Raw genomic sequence first — 21,709 nt, 5'->3', positions numbered from 1 at the left:
GAGACTGCCAGGAGAGGTAGGGAGATGGGGCTGAGGGAACAGGAACAAGAGAATGGAAAAAATATGCACAAGTGAGTAGATATGAGAAGAGGCACAAATAGGAAGAGATTAATGGCAGAGAAAAACTACACTGTCTCCTTCCTTCCCTTGTATCTTGATTTCTACTGGAGCAATGCTGGACAAAGATCTGTGCATCTTATTTAAATGTTCCTCTGCTCCTCATAGCGACTGATCCTCTGCTTAGAAACTTGGTAAAACCAGATCTGTCTTCTCTGAAATCAAACTGGAAGTCCTGGACTGCAAGAGGGGAACACAGCCCATCCCAGCTGTGCTTTATCAAGGTGTTTTCCAGCCATTGCCTGAGAAGAAACTGAGAGTCCTTTAGAAAAACAGTCTGTGTTTTGAGGGCAGGGACAACATAGCAACACTTCTCTGCTCAATAAAACACTTAGAGCATCACCTTTCCCATCTAATTTGCTTCAGACAGATAACCAATAGAGCTAGTAATATCTGAGCAGTATTATGCCTTAAATTCATAGTTTGGTGCTGCTGGAAACAGCCTGATTTCCCAATGTGTGCCTCCACAGGCAATTCGGTCCTCAGGAGTGCAGCACTTTTGAATATCGGCTTATCTGATCACCTGAAAAGACCCCGTGATGCCTCTGGGAAGCTCATTCTTCAGGTTTTCAAGTGTAGCAACTTGTTCTTTCACACTCTGAAAGTCACTGGGTGACGTTAAGCTTTAATCATAAGATTCACAGGTTGCTGTTCCCAGAAATGCTCTCAGGAAGAGTGGAAGATCCCATGGCATATTCTAGGAGCAGTCTTGTTCAGGTTCCCATCAGCAGCAGTCTCTAAGCATCTTCTATTTCCTCATCTGCTTCCTCAAAACCCAGACCTTTGCTTAAACTTGCCACAGGCAAACCACAACTAACTGGAATTGCACAAGAGATAGAACAGATTAAGACAGTTCTAAAGATGAGAAAGGGATTTCAGAAACTAGACAAAACAAAAATCCCAACAAACAGAGAAGTTTCACTGCCAATACGCTGCACTGTAGACCTAAGTGGCCTCATTTCCTGGACTAGGTAGTCATGGAGCTGCTTCTAACCATGAAGGACACAGTTATAATCCGTAACTTTCAGCCTAAATTTTTCTGTTGCTCTGACAACCTCTCAGATGGGAGGGTGTCACATGCGTGCACCACTTTTTAATATCTTTCAAAGTTTATTTGGAACAGAGACAGCCTAAGATTCAGAGGTTAGTTGGGTCACTCCTTAGTCTTCAGTTTTCTCATTGCCTGTGATCTTCGTGTTATTGAGGACAGGGAAGCTGAGAGAGAAGAGACTGGCAGACGTGGACCAGAGGTGTGTAGGAGGCATGGAGGAGGTGAATCTGAAATCCCTCCCTGGCCTTTTATGCCAGAAGGAACAAGACAGGGAAGCTGGCTGGAGGACAGGCTGTTACCAACTCTCACGATTTTGAGGGCTGCATAATTAATGTAAAGACAAACCTTTTGTGACTCATGTAGGTACCGAAGCCTGAATAATCTTCTGAAGGCTAGAAGAGGGCAGCATCTCCCAGTGTTAGCGAGCATGATCAAATAGATCCTACTGAGGGAAAATATCTGGATATGGAAGGTTTAACCATGTCCTACTTTGTCTCCCAGCAGCAAAGCATAAGATCCTTTTCCAAGCCACTTGAGGCTGTGACTCCTATTATGCAATGCCTTCAGGGACCTGAGCAGAGCAGGAGAGAGCACTGAACAATTTAAAGCTAAAGCAAATCTAGACACATGTGCAGCCAATAGGAGTAAAGACACAGGAATGTCTTGGTCCATGGAAAACCAAATTAAACAATAATTATTCCCTTTCTCTGTAGGATATCATTCAAAACTCTCTAAATCAGTGCAAAGGGATCCCCAAACAAGCATAAAACAGCTGATTGCAGAGACAATGTCATTCCTGGAGACTCATGGGCAGCAAGGCACCAGCAGTTCAGAAACCCCTCTGCCACAGCCAGATACAGGTTGTTCACTGTGTGTGAAATGGGTTGACTAAGGTACAGGGATGCAGTTCAGGCAAATATTTGGGACCACCCCAGTGTGTTTTAAGGCCTCCTCCTTCCTCTGCAGCTGCCTGTATGTCAAAGAATGACTGTGGCCCCTTTGTATTTTTCACAAGCCAACTTTAAATCACAATTAATGAAGGCACCTGTTTCTTTCAATCGTTTAATTTTACTCAGAGTAGGCAGATATGACATAGTATCCCTTTCAATAGCTGCTTGGAGAGTTGCTCGTAGAAAAGAAAGGGCAGAGAAAACACAGCCTAATCAAATTTCTCCTGTAATTTTAGCTCTTGGGGATCTTTTTTTCCAGCAATGTATAACTGTCATTTTAGCCTAAAAGAAACAGACATTTTTCTCCAACATGGAAAAATGTAGGCACCCTTGAGATAACAGCAGACACAGACCTGAGCCACAAAAACCCCACATGGGTTTAATAGTATAATGTAACATAAAACATAACATATAGCGACTGTAACGTAATAACACAGCTGTATTAAAAAGCCCCATCTGACCGATTGGAAACACTCATGTTGCTTTCATTTCATGCCCTGCGGCCACTCTGTAGTGCCGGGGCGGTATAAAACCCATCTGAGCGAAGAAGTTGAACTGTCCGTGCTACTGGATCTCGGCACAGCCCAGCTCCCTCTCGCGGCGCAGCTCCAGCTGACCAGGCACGACGCTTACAGCCTGCGCTTTCCTTTTCGAAACTAAGTAGGGAGAGATCCCCGTGGGTAGAGATCCCTGCAAACCCCGCGCTTCGCCAGGATGCTGCGTCTCCTCCCGACGGGCGCTCGGAGGGGCAGGAGACTCCGCAGTCCCGCGGGGCGAGGGCGGTGCCTGCGGGCGGCCGCTGCCCGGGGAGGAGGTGTCTGGCGGGGAGGGGATGCCGGGCTGGGAGGGAGAGGATCCGTGCGGGAGGGAATGCTGAGCGGGCGGGGAGGGCGCTCCCCGCGGGCTCCGTCCCTCCTCTGTGCCAGACGGCGGGGCGGTGGCAGCGCGGGCGGGATGTGGGCAGCGGCCGCTCTCTTGCTGCTGCTGTTGCTGCTTCTGCTGCCGCTGGCGCGGCGGTGCCGGCGCGGGGTGGCGCGGCTGGAGCCGGCCGGGCGGGCCGTGCTCGTCACCGGCTGTGACAGCGGCTTCGGGCACCTGCTGGCGCTCCGCCTGCACCGCCTCGGCTTCACCGTGTTCGCCGGCTGCCTCTGCCCCGGCGGGGACGGGGCGCGGCGGCTGCAGCGGGAGGCGGCGGCCGGGACCGGCCGCCTGCGCGTCCTGCGGCTCGATGTGACCCGCGCCCGCGACGTGCGGGAGGCCAAGGAGATGGTGCTCAGCCACCTGCCCGAGCGAGGTGAGGCCGGCGGGGATGCCGGGGCGGCCGCGGGGGGATCGGCTGCCGGCGGGGATCGGCAGACACGGGGTCCCTAAGGCGGCGACTCGGTTCGCCCGGGACTGCTGGCAGGGATCGGCGGGCCTGTGACAGGATGAGGCTGAGGAGCGCCGTCAGTGATGGTCCTAATTGCTACTAACAATGACATTTGGTGTTAAAAATGCCCTGGTACGTGGCTGGGCGCTGCACAACCCGGGGGCCTGTCCAAAGGTGCCGACAGCGCACACCGGGTGCGCTGCTCAGTGCGCCGCGGGAGAGCTTCACCTTCCCACCAGAAGAGGAACGTCCCGAACACAGCGCCCCTGGAACCCTCTGCTGGTATCCGACAGGAGAGAACGTCAGAGGAAGCGGAGAACAACTGTGCAGGCATAGAGGGGTGGGAATGTGATGGATTTCTGGGCAAGATTTGTGAAAGAGGAAATAAGTAGAGGAAATGCAGCGAGGGCAGTTGCTGTGCCATACCAGAGCAGCTGCTTCTCGGAGCCACTTGAGGTTTGTCAGGCTAGTCCCTGGAAGGGTTACTGAAAGGCAAACCTGTCGATTACACACCCTACAGGAACCGTGCACCCAGGGGAATGGCTAGATTAGCTTCAGAATAATTGCAGACAACCTAAATCCTGTGTTATCCCTTCAGAACACGTGACACGGCGCAGGTGATGGGTCACGGTTACCTCCTTTCCCGCTGGGGCTGCAGGGCGAGAGTCACCCGGTGTGATTCCGGGGATGCGCTTGGCGCAGAACACGTTTCCTCAGGCTCAGAAGTGAGTTTCCCTCAGAATTACAGACAAATACTTCCTGCTCACACAAGGCATAAAAGTGGAGAATAAAGCACGCAGAGCAACAGTGAAATGCACGGCCTGCCTGGCTCATTTGCACATTGGGAAGGGGATGAAAGAAGTAAGGAAAAGCCTAGAGAACGCTCACTGAGTGTATTTATGGTTGATCTTGACCTTATCTGATTAAGAGGAAAAGCCTTCCCCCCTCAGGCTTTTTCTCAACCTGCAGATGCAACACAGCTGACTCACAAAAGCCCTTTCAGGCTCCATGGGGACTGGATCACCTGAAACTCTGGGTTTCAGGTAATTTGTCCTGTAATTCTGACAGTCTGTGCTGTCAAGCAGGGGGCATGTTCATGCTGTCATATGGACTCTGGAGTCCACAGTTCAGGACTAACTTGCTGGTAAAGTAGAAATCCAAACTACTGGTAATGCACCTAGCTGGATATTCTACCAGTTCACAGCTTGCCTCCTTATAAATATTTGTTCTGTTCTGAACAGAAATTATGTCAATCTGAAAAGGATGGTAAATCAATTCCATGATATGTAGCTCATTCTCTGGAGCCAACTAACTATTGCTCCATGAAACTACTGGCTCTGATGCTTTCATTTTCTTTATTTATTTTAATGGCTTGGGCAGCCATTAAGATGAATTTCTAAAGTATTGGAAAGTTCATGCACATTAAAGCCAATATGAAGCAGACTAGAACTTTGAAGGATGCTGATTTATAACTCTCTTAGGCTCTACAGCAAGCCTTAGACTTTTTCTGATTTTCTTCTGTTTCAGATAGGAATTTCTCCTCCTTTTCTTGCCTGTTGTGAGTGGGTGACATGTAGCTAGCTGGAAGGGAGGGATATTAGTTTTAGTCCTACCTCCTACTCCAAGGTTATTAAGTACTCTCTTCCACTTAATTAGGATTTTATATTCATGGAATTCAGCCATGGTACAATATTTTAGCCCAGACTCCCTATACAAATAGACTTATCCTTGCAATAAAGACAACCACAGCATAATATTCCAGACAAAGGATGGTGACTCATGAATATGTATAAATAAAACTCAGGAGTCTCACCTGGCCTGCTACCACCCTGCATTGCCATGGACTGATGGGGTTGTTCCCTCTCTTAATTTTTTAATGGGAACATGGCAAGTCCCATTTTCCTGCCTTTGGGCAATTTCCTTTAGTATTGGTTTGGAACTTGTCAGGAAAGAGCCTGTCCTTTTCACATGGGCTCAGGTTTACATGAGAAACTCCCAAATCAGTGATCCCAGGAATACCTGTCAGAGTTGAGGGAGTGTGGCCAAAGTTGGACATTATCTGTGTGTTGGTACCTACACAGAAACAGCCTGATTTTCAAAAGATTTTGCAAACTCACAGCCTGATTGACTTGAATAGCAAGAAGACTTTTAAGAGGTCCTGGTAAATGTCAGGTGCCTTTTGGGCCTAAATAAGGACTTTGGATATGTGCCTTTTGGTCAACATGTCATGAAGTACAAACTATTGGGGAGCTTATGTGACAGCTACTGTTCTTCTCCCAAAAGTCTCAGTTAAGTTTGGCTTCCTAAAGTGATTCCTTAGATCTGTGCTTGTATTTTTTAATCTCTGTCCTCAGAATCCGTTTTCCTAAGACAGAGATCAGTGCAAATCTGACATCCTGCTCTCTGACATCCAGTCCTGCTTCCCAGTTTATTTATTCCCTACCTGTTGTAGCACAGTCTTAACAGCCCTCTTCCTAAACTGGCTTTGAACCAAGTTCTGACAGTCTGACACATCAAACACCAGCTGCTTTTTCCTAAAGTGTCTCTGCATGGGCACCAAGGAAATGCAACATCTCTCTCCTTCAGCTGTTTGATTCTTGTGCCTTGTCCTTCTGGATTTCCATCTGTATTTCTTAGGTTGCCTGAGCTGCATTTGTGTAAGAAAAAACACAGTGTATTTTTTATGCATGTTTATAGCACTAATTTTTACCACAAACATTTCAGGAAAGAAAGACCAAAGCAGATTCAAGTGCCCTGAGTACAGAGCTGGGCAGGTTGTTTCTCAGGGGGTAGAAAATCTGAGAAAGTGGAATAAGGGAATAATGAACTATTTGTTATTTGGGTAGAATTTTGCAAATTGATTCAGCTAAAGGGGCAAGAAAAGTTCTGGAAAATATCAGAAAGTTTCCCATTCCAGAATGCCAAAACATTCAAAGAAACAATGTGTTTTGCTTGAGGGCAAACGAAGTGTTCTGACCTGACCCTGAGCAAAATGTCTTTGGTGTTTTAGTTAATCTTCTCTTCACAAAAGTCTGTTACAGTTTAACTCAGGCCAGCGTTGCACCTCTTGGCTTTTGATTTGGCCACTGTGGAGAAGGAGGGGGCCATTATTGTGTGAACTCTGTTCATACACAGGTCTCACCAGGGACCACCAGGAGCCTTTGAAACACATGAGGCAAATGGCTGGAGAGAAAACTTAAGCCTTGCAAGCGAAATTCTGTTTCACAGTTCACTGAAAGAGGAAGAAAATTAATTGTCTGAAGTTTAATGGCTGTATTTCTGAAGCCCTAATGAATCCAGGTAGATGTGGAGCAAGTGTTCTTCCTGTGCTGTGGCAGAAGAAAAATAACTTTTTTAATGAGAAAAGGTAAAGCTGAGGATATCAAGGAACAGTTTTTACAGTGATACCAGGCTTTGGTTTTTGTTGTATTAGAGTTGTGTTATATAAAAATAACTGAGTACAGAAACCTTCAGCCTTGAGCAGGAACAGATGGAATGTGCAGTGACTCAGTCCATCTGCAGATCAGATCATGTGCAAGTACTAAAATATTGATAATTAGCTCTTACAGAGGACTCTCTGATCCATTGATCTTGAAGTATTTCACTGGGAGCTGAGTCCCATGGGGCTGGTTCCATTTTAAGAAGGAGAAATAAAGACAGAGAATAATGGAAAGGCCTGGAACAACAAGGCAATGGCAGGGGGAAGAAGGAAGTGTAAGATGCCCAGTTCCAGTGGCCAATTTTTTGATCCATTTTCTCTCCTCTGTCTGCCAACATTTGGGGCCACAGAGAAGAAGTGAGTACAGAGGAAACTGCTGCATTACTAGAATATCAGTCTATGTGTATCTAAAGTTTTAAGAGAGGTCCAGTGTCAGGGATTGCTGTGTGACAGGCTGCTGAGTAGTGATTTAGTCTCTTTGGAGGACAATTATCCAAGTTCTGTGTGGTAAATTCCTGATTTTGAGTGTTTTGCTCTGCAAATGAGATGTTCACTAAAAGAACTTTGTTTCCTTCTCTGTTTAAACACCAATTTCATTAGGTAATAAAACTAGTGTATGTTACAAAAGCTTAGAGAGGTCTGCTTCACAAACTAATTCAAAAAATGTTCTGTTTCAGCTTTAACTGTTCTTGTGACTGAAGTCCAGTATTGGCAGGGCTCTGGAAGGACCAAGATATCATGAAATCATTGGAGTTTTGTCAGAGGGCATCTGAAAGAAAAGGGTTCAGCCCCAGGGTTTCTGCAGTGCCTTCTCTAGGGTGATCAGATGTGCCCTGAGGATAACTGCTGCCACAGGGACAGGAGGCTCCAGCTGGGTCAGCATCCCACTCCTGCTCCAGGCTGTGTACAGAGGAGGGAAGAGAAAATGCTGCTGGTCAGGATTTGAGGGCAGACACAGAACTGTTTCCCAAACTGTACATCTACAGATCTGTGCTGTGAAGGCAAGAACGAGTCAGTGTGGCTTAATCAGCATTTAGGCAGCTTGTCAGCTCCAACCTGAGCACTCCTCACTGCAGCAAACAGGCATTTCCAGCAGCTGAGGTTGTTAACACTGTGCAGGGCTCACATGAAATGTGCTGTGGTTTTGGGCTGAAGGGCTTCAACTTTCTGTCACAGAGTTCTGTCAGAACAAGCTTTGCTGCCAATAAATTTCTGCTTGTAAACACTTAAATCTTACTGTGTTTCAAGGAGTAGACTCCTTAGCACCAAAACACATCATTAGGTGGGGAATAAAGTTGTTCAAGAGTACAAAATTTAAAAAACACTGTAACCACTGACCTTGCTTGATTAATTTACCCAATGTTGCACCTATGTACCTGATTCAGGCTGATTTCAAAAGGAATCAAAGCTCAAATCCTAGAAAAGGATCCAAGACTTAGGCTCCTAAATTAGTCAGGCACTTTGAAAATAGTACCCCTTAGCCTTTAGACTGCTTAATATAATTTTCACAAAGCTGCTCATAGCACACAGTGGGATTAAAGTAATTAAAATATCATGGTACACCACATTGGCAGTAAGATGTAGTCTCGCAGATCATGTTCCTCATAAATAACTTAAGATGACTATAAAGTGAGCAATTATTAAATAGTACTGAGATTTACATGAAAGGTGTCCCTGCCCATGGCAAGGGGATAGAACTAGATTAGGGTCTTTCCAACCCAAACCATTCTGTCATTCCATATAGTCCAGATAATGGCCACAATTGCATTTCTTGAATAAACAAAACATGCCTGCACTTACAAGTTGAAAAGACAAAATTTTAACACAACTATACAGTTGTTTCCAAGGGTCGAAATCAGCAGAGTTGCTTTGTTATCTAACGGTGGTTTTTTCTCAGTTAAAGGTTCTTGTTGAGACACTTCTCTTCCATAGGTTTCTGGGGGCTTGTCAACAATGCAGGAATATCAACTTTTGGTGAGACAGGGTGGCTGTCTATGGAGACATATGAAAAATTTGCGGATGTGAATCTCCTTGGGAGCATCAGGACAACCCTGGAATTTCTTCCCCTTCTAAGGAAATACAAGGGTAATGCTAATCCACTGTTATTTAGAGTTGTAGAATAATTAGCTTACTATAATCAGGGTAATGTAGCATCTATAAAAGAAGCTTTAATTGTCTCTCATTGAACTGAAATGACAGCCTCCTTCTGTGTGGCCTGAAAGAGCAACATGATCCCGAAAAGAGGGTAAAGTCATAAGGGAAAAAATATCCTTAAAGATTCTATCTTTGCAATACATAGAAAAAAGTATTTACAAATAAGGATTTATCTCAGTGTTTGACTCAAAAAAAGTGAAGAAAAATGTTTACAGGCAAGACTTTGTAAACACTGATAATCAGAAAACACAAAGACCCAATAAACTACTTCATTTTATTACTTAGGCTTTACTATTCTACTGTTTGGCAATTAGGAAAGATGACCCTGCAGAGGTGAACTAGAGACATCCAGCTTCCAGTTCCAGGTCTAGCAAGATCCAATTTGTGGCCTTGGACAGGAAACTTCAAGTATGTGAAACAGTGTCGTTCAGAGACACATGGGTGTCTGTGGGATAACTGCATTTGCACGGACCTCCACACGCATGGGCTTTATCCTTTTTCTGAGAAGTGGTTTAACAGCCCTCTCCAGCATGGCAGCGTATCTCAATTGCTTTGCAGTTTGTCCCCTACCTGTCTCTGTCTATATTTGGGAAAGAGGATACCCTTTTCTTTTCTCCCACTGTTGCTCAGCTTGTGTGTGTCAGCTGTACCAGTTGAGGGTTTGTGCTCTGTGTGTGCAGCACCAGGCACAGGAAGGGCTGGGTTTCTTCTGGAAGCCTCAGATGTCACTGCTACACAAACTGTTGGTAAGATAAAAGCATCCTCTTTTTTGGCTACTCTGCTTCTTTCTGCTTTTGCCTTTGGTTGATGATATTCTGACACAAGAAGAAAGAAACCTTTAAATACTGCGAACTGGATGTGTTTTTGTAAAAGGATATGCTATTGTATATACCCAGTGAGTGTGTTTTGTGGCCATTACACAGGGAGACACCCCTTTTTTCCTGTGATGTCCTATTTACTGCTAAAACTCTGTGATACTGATCCACCAGAGGCATTTTTCGGAATTCATGAATTAAAAATTTCTTTGAAGCAAAAGGGACTGATTGTGTATATGATATTAAGTACCTGCATAAACTTTTAGAAGATTTATGTCTGAATAGCTGCACATACATAGCACCTTAGCTCAAAGGAGCACTCTCTATCTCACCTTGGCTATCAATGCTGCCTTGATTAACTGCCTGCACTCCATTTTCAAGTACCATCTATGCAGGAGAGGAGGCCAGGGCACTTCCAAGAAAAATCCGGGGTTTCCTGTGTCCTTCTGTGCAGGAACAACCAGGACAGCTAAAGCTCATGTCTTTGGGGGCAGCAAGTGACCTCTCCAAATGAAAAGCTTGAATTACAAATGATACAGTGTTCTCCTGGGCAAGCTGGGTTTCAATTACCTTAGGCAAAGAGAGAAGTGAAATGATGTGTCCCCCATCCTGGGTGTATGCCACAATAACCTGGCTACTGGACAGAGGAGGCAGGGGCCATCCTACCATCACTCACCCTGTAATCATGTTCTGAAGGAAGGGGCTTTGCTGCCATTTTAGAATGGGCAGCTATTCCAAGAAAAACTTAAAGATTATAAGTACTTGTAAAGAGAGGTATTGCCCTCCAGCCTAGAACTTCAGCATCCTCCTACCCTGAGAGGAGCAACTTTTCCCCGTGTCTTTTCCAGCTGGCCAGGGCAGCTGATGCAGCATCTTGATCAGCAAGCAGGTAGCTATTTTCCTCTCACTGTATGTAAGATTTATTCAGGACACTATGTAGGAAGGCAGGGAACCTAATTCAGAATGACAGATTTCACTGCATTGCCATGATGCCATTTTGATATCTCACAACCCTCTTCCATTTGGTCAGGTCTGGGGCCCAGATGTATCTGCATCTGTGGCAGCAACAGGAGTGCAGCTGCATTCCCTGCATTGTTAGAGACAAGTCCATCTTGTGCCTCACCTCTGGTATTTCTGTATCCACATTCACACATTCCTCACTCCATGGTATGAATATGTGACAGAAGTTTACAAGTAAACAATGAAAATGAACCATAGCCCAGTGCCTCAGATCTGAAGTCTCTGCTCTTAAAGTCATGCCTGCACTCAGCAGGAGTTACAAAGGAGGAAAAGCAGCACAGATCAGGGAAATGATAGCAAAGCAGTGTAGTGCTGCACACATTTTGTCAAGTCACATTTCCTTGGTGAGGCTTATTAGTGTTTGTGTGCACAGTTATAAAGCCTGGTCTCAGTGCAGACATCATTAGCACAGGAAAAATGGTATTAGTAACCATATATCCACCTCACGGCAGATCATCTGCTCCTCTCCTCCCCTTTGCAGTCCTCCTCTTACCAGCACAGTCTTTATTGCTATTTTCCAGTCTAAAGTTTTTAGTGGACTGCTTCATTTCCACCTTTTTCACCTGGTCTCAGACCCAAAAGGAACAAGCAGCGTGCTGGGAATGTGTTACACCTTGCCTGGTCCAGCATCTGTCACTAGATGGAAGGAAGGAAGATGTTTGTGTGAAGTTGAGTGCATTTCTGTGCTGGGGACTGAACACTTCACTGCCCAGCTTTGGCATGTGTCATGCTCTGCAGTAAACCAGCCTGCTGCTAAATACCACATTATTAGCAGCTCAGAAGACTAAGGTAAATCGACTCCATGTTAAAGACTGAGAGTGAATTTGTGTTATTTGAACTATTTTCTTTCCAGGACGTATTGTTTTCATGTCCAGCATCATTGCTTATTTTACTCTGGGAAATGGCATTTATTCTATGACCAAGGCAGCTATTGAAAAATTTTGTGATGCTCTGAGACTAGAAATGAAGAAGTTTGGTGTCCAGGTAAGTGATGTAATAAGTACCTGCTGTGTGAAACTCCACTCTATTTCTAATACTGTTGGCATATGAGAGAGACAGAAATTTCACTTCTGGAGCTTCTGACAGAGGTGAAATGCATCTTTTTGTGAGGAAAGAAAGAAGTGACCTGCACAAAGAATAGCAGACAATGGTGTGGAGAGGTGTTGTGGTTTAACCCCAGCCAGCAGCTAAGCCCCACACAGCTACTCACTCACTCCCCCCAGCAGGATGGGGAGAGAACTGGGAGGGCAGAAGTGAGAAAACTCGGAGGTTGAGATGAAGACAGTTTAATAGGCAAAAGCAAAAGGTGTGCATACAAGCAAAGCTAAATAAGGAATTATTCACCACTTCCCATGGGCAGGCAGGTGTTCAGCCATCTCCAGGAAAGCAGGGCTCCTTCACATGTAACCTGGTACTTGGAAAGACAAATGCTCCCCCTTCCTCCTCCTTCCCCCATTTTCTATACTGAGCAGGATGTCACGTGGTATGGAATATCCCGTGGGTCAGCTGGGGTCAGCTGTCCCATCTGTGTTCCCCCCCAACTTCTTGTGCACTCCCAGGCTACTCCCTGGTGGGGTGAGAAGCAGAGAAGACTCTGACACTGCCTGAGCACTGCTTAGCAGCAACAAAGACATCTCTGCATTATCAACACTGTTTCTAACACAAATCCAAAATATAACCCCATACCAGCTACTGTGAAGGAAATTAAACCTATCCCAAAACTAGCACGAAGTGGAAATTTCGGTGAAGAGAACAAGTGTAGACAAAATAATATCTTATCTTGTGCTAAGTAAGCTCCATGCACCCAAAGTGACAAAGATCAGAACTGAATCCATGAGTGCAGCTTCCCCTTGGAAAGAGGTAGTGTCTCTGTGGCTAATCAGTCACCTGAAAATCACTAAAAGCACAGACCTGGGTGATGTTTGCACTTCTGAGAAGCTGTGGGGTAGCAGGTTTGTGTACCAACACTGAAACTTCCATACTTTCTCCACATTCTCTGCAGTGGAGAAACTTCTGACAGAGGCCTGCCTGAGCAGTGCCATATTCCACACAGAGCTCTTAACAGCACCAAATAACCCAAATGTTCTTGAGGTGGCTGCAGGAGCAAAAGGTCCAGACCCTGAGTGCTATACAGAGAGAGGTGGAGGCTTGTCACCTGCCTGAGGGGTTTTTTCTCTTTTACATCAGTGCTTTAAAGCTCCTTGCTTTTTGTAAGAACAGCTCCACTGCAAGAGGCATTATTGTGCAGAGTAATTATGTTTTTATTCTCTTAACCTAAGAGGCTCTAAGAGTGCTCTTAGTGCCCTGTCTAAGCAACACTGATAGTCAAACCTGAAGCTTAGATCACTAAGTAGCTTCACTAGGCTTTTTCCTTGAAGTCACTACTGCCGAAACAGTCTTCTCAAACACTAAAAGTCTTCCCTGGGGTGTTTGGATTGGTGCTGTCTTTATGTACCCAGATTTACAGCATTGTTCATAAGCTTTGTGTTGGAAAAAATCACAGCTATGCATCTCTTAACTACCCTGTCGGATAAATGTGAAGTGCTATAAATGTAAAATGCAAGTGACTTTACACATCCTAATACCACACAGCATGATGAGGATTTCAGCTGATTAGCTGGGGATAATCTCAAATGCATGGAAGAGCTTAGTTTAACAGGTTAGTTGGTCTGGTAGTTTGGGGATTTTTACTTTTCCCTCCCTGGGATAGTCCCAGCACACATCAGAGGGAGCCAGGCTGATCAACATTTCCAGAATGTCTCTGAGAGTTATTTTTGTGTTTCCCACTGTATGCAAGATGCTGGCTGGCATTTGCCTGAGAACTTGCCCTGTGGAGGGTCTCCAAAATACACAGTCCCTCATCCTGTGCTCTCTTCCCCTGCTCTATTGTCCCCTCTGTCCTTTCAGGAGAAAGCTGCACAGAGGTGGCAAGGAACAGATGGAGCTATGGCTGAACTCTAGCCAGGCAAGCTGGCTGCCTACAGGAAACAAAGTACTTGTCTTCCATTAGAAAGGCTACAGAAAATCAAGGGATGGGAAAAAAAATCATCTCTCCTTCTCACCTAGGCAACTCAAAAAAAAAGAGGAAGTTTTAACCCCCCCTTTGATTACAATGAATGTGGAGAGTTTGCTATTGGCATTAGTTTGGCCGATAACAAACCCTTTTGTAAATAGCACCAAAAGGGAGGGCTCCCAAAGGTGCCCTGGGACAAACCTACCTGAGGCAGCATAAGCTGCCACCATCTCTCTGCCAGAGTTATCCACATCCCTTCCTGCTCCCCACATCTCAGATCTGTACCTGTACTGAGGTACAGGTGTGCTGTGCAGGCTGAGAACAGGCCCGTGCCTGCACTGACACACAAGTGGGAGCTGTGGGAGATGGGCTGGGTGGCAGATTGGAGACATTAAGGTTTTATATGACCACAGACTTTCCAGAGAACGCCTGTCACATCCCCAAGTCTTTTACACAGCTCAGCACTGGTTTTTCTCACCTTGTGTTACAGTCTGTAGAAATCAGGTCAGTTAAATGCCATGGAGCTTTTAATGTTGCATATCTACAAATAGTTTGAACAAGCCTGCTGCTAACTGAGGAAAAGCATGTATGCTGTGAGTGCCCAGCCTGCTCCAAAATTCCCCAGAAGCCTCAGAAAGCAGCACAACAGCAGCAACAACACACACGAAGAAAACAGGCAGAGCAGCAAAGGACTTGTGTGCTCTCAGTTTAAATCTACATGTGCACAAATCTACAGAAGTTTGCTGATGACTTCAGTGAGAGGCAGACCAGGAGCTTTGGTCCCCTCTGTACTTGGCTGACAACACCCAGTTTACTTTTAATTACACCTATGTGGGGTGTAACTACACTTCTTTCCCCAGGACCTTCTAATTTTCTTTGACATCTCCTTTGGTCCCAAACTGGGTCAAAAAACCAATTTCAAGATTCTCCACTGAGTAAAAAATCCAAAGTATTCCACTTTGGAGACATCAAAGTCATACTGAAATGCTTTGTCTCAGTATTGTCAAAACATTTATAACATTAAACGTTCTATAAAAATCAAAGATGCACTACTGCATTCTGTGAGGGTGTGCTGAGTAGTCAAAACAAGAATATTAACATCAGAGTGAAATGAAGTCAGAATAAAGCACCTCTGCAATCTTAAATGTTTCACAGGAATATATTTGATTTCAGTCAAATTTCAAAGGTTAAAATTTCAACAAAGCAGCATTTTCGGGAAGAAATTTATCTGCAGAAAGCTTTTGATCTGTCTCATTGACTGTGGTATTTAATTGAATTCACAATGACTGATTGCATCTTGCTAAGTTTTCCATCTTGCTTCCAGGTCTGTATTATTCAGCCAGGAAATTATGCACGCTCTACAAAAATTCAGCCCCCAGTCAGTGCCGAGGAGATTTGGAGTGAACTCAGCGAAGAGGAAAAGGCTGTTTACAACAAGGAGTATGTGCAAGAGCGGGCAAACTTTTTCAACAGCATTCTCAGTGAAGGAAGCACTAATGGTAATGAGGTTGTGGATGCAATGGTAGATGCTTTAACATCTCCTGCACCCAAGGCACGTTACATGGTGGCAAAGCTGAAGGAAAAAGCACTTGTGCTTGTGTGTGCTTTATTCCCAACTGTTGTGATGGATTCTGTTTTGTCTTACGCTCTGAGTAAAGTAAAACTTGCATAGCCTAAGTTGGTACTATTCACTGACTCGGGTGAGGTAGTTTGAAAAATGTGAAAGTCAGAGCTGAATTTAATGCCCCAGGCAGATGTGTAATGACACCAATTAACCAATACAAGCTTTGGAGGGGCTCTGTAGTCAGAACTGTCACTGATTCATAGGGAAAAGCATACAGGACTCTGTGTAAAATTAAATAATTTGTCTAAGTAACTTTATCTTTCCCACGTGGAAAAAAAATGGCCACTTATGCTGCTTTAGGTCTTGCCTAGAAAATTTAATGCAGCTTTTTCTAATGCAATAGCAGGTTATTGTGTTACAGACATGGAGCACATCCTACAGGGCAGCTGTGCACCTGAAGTCATTCCAGCAGAGGCGAAAACCCTTATGTGTAGAAACCTGAGTAGCCGTTTATTTAGAGGTGATAGGAAGAGGTTATGGAAAAGTTAGGAAGGAGCAATGGACCCTGAAGTATTTTGAGTGGAGTTAAGTGGCTGTAGCCAGTTAGGAAGTGTCAAAGCTCTGAGCAACCTGGTCTAGTGAAAGGTGTCTCTGTCCATGGGAGGGGGTTGGAACGGAATGGTCTTTAAGGTCCCTTCCAACCCAACCTATTCCATGATTCAATGAACAATAAAGCTGTAACATGGAAAGAGTGTTTTGGCTAACTACAGTTCAGTCCTTTTTCAGGTGTTCTGAATAAATCTGTAGCAGAGCCAATATATCACAAATGTTGGAAAATAAGTCTCATATTCCATTTATTTGTAAATGAGTGTTTAATTCTAAATAAACTCTATCTTTTATTTAATGTCTGGATTAATCAATGTGTTAACCTAAGGTGACAGCCATCAGTATACTTAGAGCTCAGAAAGGACATATTCAGCTGGAGTTCTGGTTTTGCTACATTATAAGGAATAGGGTCTGATGAAAGAAGTATTATCTACTAAAATGAACAGGGAAATGTGAGTAACTTGTATCTATGAGAGTAATTGAGCACAGTGGCTTCATTAACAGTCTTCTATTAATTCTTGTGGGAAAGATTCCTGGTTTACACATACACAGTTCTATATTTGGCTTGATTGTGGCATGGCACAGAATCCAAGAACTCTGGGACCAAAAGATCCCAGAGCAGCTGGGATCAGCTGTGGTGACACTGGTAGATACAGGGCAAGGAACTGGAGCATTAGCCTCCTCCATGCCAGGTCTGCCATATCAAACCAAAGACTCTTCTGTAAGTTGACATAGTTAACTTGTTGGTCTGAAGCAGAAATTGTATCCTATTCCTGCGAAGTCACTCCTAATATATTTAATTAATTACTGAGAAAAGTTATGGTGTGCAATTGGGCAGCCTTAGTCAGGAACACAGGTAGGATGTGCAAACAGACAGACTATTCCGGGTTCTCTCCTGGTACACTCAGCAGTGGAACAGCCACTGCACCTGCTGGAGATTGTGGAATGTTATTTCTCTTTCCAAATGCTGGAGCCATCCCTGGAGCTGGCACTGGCAAGAGGACAAGCCTGGGCTCCCACCTGTTTCACAGCATGTTAGCAGCAAGATAATCAGATGATTACCATCCCTCTCCTCGTTTAACCACAGCCGAGCAAGGCCAAGCAAGGGAACAGGAACAAGGCTTATTCCCACTGAACCAATCGATTTCTTGTATAGGAATTCCCCCTGCTTGACCTCAGGGATTTCAGCAGCCTTACATTGCTCTGGAAGCATTGCTTTCATGCTCTTAGCTGCTCTTTGTGCAGATTACCCTTCCTCACAGTAAGTAGCACGAAACTCAACAAGCAGCTTTGAAACCCAGATGTTTCTCCATCAGGCCCAGAGTACATGCGCTTCTCTCTGCCTCAAAAACAATGTCACTTTCCATTGCACTCTCTCCCTTCTCTTTACATTTCTAACAGCTACTGCACTAAGTTGCTGAGAGCCAACACCACCACAAGATCTGCCTCACAGATACGAAATAATTTCCAACTGAAAACTCCTCCTTTATTTGCTGTGTATAGGGTGACGCATGTGATCAATATTTCAGTAGCCTCCTGTAACATCAGATGAGCAAGGCTCCAGAACATTTATTCTTTCACCTTGAAAACTAAGAACTTGCAGTGCTTAGAATTTTAAACAGGGTACAGTGACAGGCTGGGCAAGAACCAATGGGACAAATAAAGGCCACTTGTATTTTCATTGCTGTCTAACCCATCAACATAAAAGCTAAGTGAAAAACAGCTACAACATTATCTTTCTTCTTTCCCTTCAGCTTTTTAATATGATCTGCATATAAAGAATTAATCAAGACAGAGTCAGAGCTTCAGTTATTAACAGAATATCCCACTGAAAGTCATATGGAACCCTCCCACAGAGTTATATGTGTTCCAAGACAAAACATTAGACAAGTAAACACACTAAAAGGAAGTAGTGAGAATGATTTTAGAATCCCTGAGCTTAATAGGAAAGAAACCCTCAAGGAATGGTGCTAGAAGGGCTGCAGCTCTCCCTCCTCCTCTCCATAGGGTACAGAGGCTGCGGGATTAGCGACAGAAGGTTCTAGTGAACAAACCTTGCTGACCAAGGCAGTGCCAAACTCTGAGGGCCCCCACAGCTGCCAGCTCTTCAGCTCAACTCCTGCCCCACTGTGTGGCACTGGAAAGCTCTCCCAGCTCCAGGGTTTGCCAGCCCTCACCCTGGCCCATGTGATACCTGGAAGTGCACAACTGCTGGACTGCCCCACCATCCTTTGCTACTTTGCCACATCACTGGGTGGGGACTCTTGTCCACTAACCCTGAAATCACCTTTACCTCAATTTGAAGTCAGGGCCATAAACAACTCCTGTTTTAACAATATCCAAAATAAGAAACAGTGTTTTAGGTAAAACTTAGATAGCAAAGATAAAAGAGAAAAAAAACCCAAACAACCAAACCTCTATTGACATTACTTTTAAGTCTGAAAAGCCCCTCTCCCAAAATCCAGCTAACCTGCTGCAGACTCTTTCCTGGGATTGTTTTTTTATTCAGTGTTTATTTCAGCTGAATTCAACAGAGGAATGCTCAGCAGAACACTTCAGCTTTTATCACTACTCGTCTTTATAAACCCTGATGACAGTTTGGGGGAAAAAATTGTTTTCCCCCTTGAAAACAGCTATCCCAAAGGAGGGACAGCTTTTCTCCCAAGTCTCTTCTCCAAGGAGACAGTATCAGGGACCTAAATTTCCTTCATGGACTTTCTCTTCTATGCAAAGGTTTATTCCTAAGAGTGTGGAAAGAATGAGCATTGGTTTTGACAGTAAGCAATTACAGAAACAGTAGAAAGAGGAGCAAACAAATTAAGCAAAATCAGTTTAGTGAGTTGATATTAATAGCTTCATAAAGTGGCATCAAAACCAGAAACAGAGCGGAGCCCAAGAAAGACACATAACACAGGGGATAGCAGGGTGGTATCCTCCAGCACAGTTCTGAGGTGTCTGTGCTGCTGCATGAAACAAAGATTGTATCCAGAAGTGCCTTATTCTTTCCAGAAGGAGACTCTTGCCCTCACCTGCAGGGGTGCAGTTATACACACCCCCCAAACCAGCTCCACTTCACTCCCACTGCAGTGCTATGGATGGGCAATGCAGGAAAGTGTATTGACACTTACCAACATTGACACTCTGGCTTGATCTCGAGCCCTCTCAGTGTAACACTGAGCTGAAACAGTGCAGAAGACCTTGAGAATTAGCTAAATGTGTAAATTTGTGTCATTCTTCCAAGCTGGCAAACCTGAATAAGGAGATTTTGGGTGGATTGCACCACACAGCAGTTTTTTTTGCAGTAGCATCAGAATCCAGAGAGATGAATAACAGTGATAATTACTTGTACAGTAAAATGCTTAAATAAAAACCATGCAAGCCTCCAGCATACCTTCCAGCTGAAGAGAGGCCATCATCACCCCACCACCTACAAATGTTAGCAGGATTCCATTGCTAATCAGCATGAGGATCCTTGTGGTGCACAGGCTCCCTCCAGAGGTCAGCTGTGGGACATTTGTAGCACCCTTGTGCTTTTACACCCCCACAAAAACCCCCAGCACAACACAGAGACAGCAAGTGAAACAGAGGGTGACAGCTGTATTGTTCCACTTGTCCCATGGAGGGACTGTGTAGTGCTGCCAGCATGGCACCTTCCACTGGCACCAAACAAAACTTCACAGCCTTTGTATTTCAAATATTGGGAAGCACCTGTTTATCAGTGAAATGCTTTCACATGTAATTCATACCATATCAGACCTCTGGGCAGCCCTGCTGAAGCAGAGCAAAACCCAAAACCCAAAGAGATAACACAAAACATAGTTCTTGAGACTAAGCCCTGAGAAATATTTAGCTAGAAAACAGGCTTGGGGATTATCCAAAGATGATACTGGGCTGCAAAAGTATGCTTACACTGACATACAAGGAGATGGGGTAAGAACATAATGGAGATGAGTTAAGTACAGAACTCTTGCACAACCCACCCCAAAGTTAGCAAAAACCAGCAGGAGCTGAAAAGTTGACCTAGGATGAGGAGCAGAAATACGACCACTGCCAGATGAAGTAACAGGATCTCCCACCATAATATTCCTCAAAGAGACAACTCTGCCCCTGGCTCTGCCTGGACTCCACCTGCTATGAACATTATGACTAAGTGTTGCAATAGTATAATTATGTGTTGCAATAATATGAATATTCATATAGAAATGTTGTAATCCCTCACAGAAATTGTATAAATACCCTGACTTTACACTGATTACTTGGGAACTCTGTGTCCAGTGCTAACTGGGAGTCTCCCCAATGTTGCTTTGATAAATATCTTGCTGTTTATGGACTAAAGCTCTGTCTCTGAACAGTTTTATTACACCTTTTTGGACATCACTGCCCTCAGGTGAAGACTCAGGCAATGCAGACACCTGGGTCTGTACCAGACCACGTGAACACTGTGTCCAGTTCTGTGCTGTGATTCCCAGGTTTGGCTCTGGGACCTGTAATCCCTTGGGTATGTTTGAACCTCTGTGCAGTTTACACCTTTCATAGTGCACTCAGTTACATTTTTACCTGCACCATCCACTTGCATTCCTGCATTAGCTTGGCACTCCTCCAAAACTGAGCTGTCAACCAAAAAGAACCCAACAGCTTGAGGTTTCAGACCTTGGAATAATTTTCTCTGGTGAACTTTATTTATCTCTGCAGTCAGGAAATACTGTGAGTTTCTCTTACAGGATCCTATTTATTTTGGATAGGATGCAGTACCCTAATACCAGAGCAGCATCTCTGCCCTTGAAGCCACATTGCTTTGAAACAGCCAACATGATGTTCAAGTGCTGAAAAAGGATGTTTTGCTTCTTGTATCGTGAGTCCTCATTATGACTCTCAAAAAGCTCATGGAAAACTGATCATCATAAGCAAATAGATCAAGCATAAAAATCTAAATATACACACATGCATATTCACACTTGTACCAAGTACTCACAGTTGTTACAGTCAGCTTCATGGGTTTCCACAATTTCCAGGTGTTTCAGACAGGATCTTCAGTTATTTTCATCTTGGGCTAAATTTCAAAATACATGTGCTAGCTTTTCTAACAGGCATCTAATGTGTGCTATGTGTGCTGTTCTACAAAGTGAAAAAAAGAGAATTTACCCTGGGCCATAGGCCAAGACTCACGTGTTTCCCTATTTGTGACAACTGCAAAAGCAAAAATTCTACATAGAACCAGCAGGGCAACATCATCTGTTGTGCCATGCCTGCATCATCCATTTAGTGTGACACAGGAGAAATGGAAGGGCCTGGATGCTGCATTTTCCAAAGAGGAAAGCAAGCCACCAAGGCAGGACAGCCCAATTCGCACCACAAAGTGCTAACACAAAATAGCTACTGTACAAATGGCACTGCTTGCAGGGTAAATAATGAAATACTTCATGCTAAAATGATGTTTTGTGTTGTTGTGACTCACCACACAGTCCCAGGGCTTTCATCACCCGCCTTTCCATGCTGTTGGACGTGCATCCAGCTGCGCACCACCACCTCCCTGGCAGAAAAGATTTCACATCAAAAAATGATTTTTGTTGAATTTTCTAATGCTAGAGGTGATGTGCAAATAATTCAATAG

At 44.5% G+C, this 21,709-nt stretch overlaps 1 protein-coding gene across 2 annotated transcripts; it reads left to right on the top strand.

Annotated features, from left to right (window-relative positions):
• Nucleotides 1-2,990: 2,990 nt before the first annotated feature.
• On the top strand, nt 2,991-16,830 carry LOC139685382 (D-beta-hydroxybutyrate dehydrogenase, mitochondrial-like). Of its 2 annotated transcripts, XM_071582138.1 has the most exons (4): nt 2,991-3,412; nt 8,859-9,011; nt 11,769-11,899; nt 15,253-16,830. In XM_071582138.1, the coding sequence occupies exons 1-4, from the start codon at nt 3,073-3,075 to the stop codon at nt 15,598-15,600; spliced, it is 972 nt and encodes a 323-aa protein (XP_071438239.1). In that variant the 5' UTR covers nt 2,991-3,072; the 3' UTR covers nt 15,601-16,830. The 2 variants fall into 2 exon arrangements, with proteins under 2 accessions (XP_071438239.1, XP_071438240.1); XM_071582139.1 differs by lacking the exon at nt 8,859-9,011 and having other exon boundaries at nt 15,253-16,829.
• Nucleotides 16,831-21,709: the final 4,879 nt, after the last annotated feature.

This window comes from Pithys albifrons, chromosome 2, assembly GCF_047495875.1.
Source record: "Pithys albifrons albifrons isolate INPA30051 chromosome 2, PitAlb_v1, whole genome shotgun sequence".
In the NCBI taxonomy this organism is placed as follows: Eukaryota; Metazoa; Chordata; class Aves; order Passeriformes; family Thamnophilidae; genus Pithys; species Pithys albifrons.
Note: the sequence above shows the minus strand (reverse complement) of the source record. Positions and strands in the feature narration are given on the sequence as shown.

Coding starts and splice junctions, on each gene's coding strand:
- LOC139685382 (XM_071582138.1), top strand. CDS start 3,073: ATGTGGGCAGCGGCCGCTCTCTTGCTGCTGCTGTTGCTGCTTCTGCTG. Junction 3,413..8,858: donor CAGCCACCTGCCCGAGCGAG/GTGAGGCCGGCG, acceptor TCTCTTCCATAG/GTTTCTGGGGGCTTGTCAAC. Junction 9,012..11,768: donor CCTTCTAAGGAAATACAAGG/GTAATGCTAATC, acceptor TTTTCTTTCCAG/GACGTATTGTTTTCATGTCC.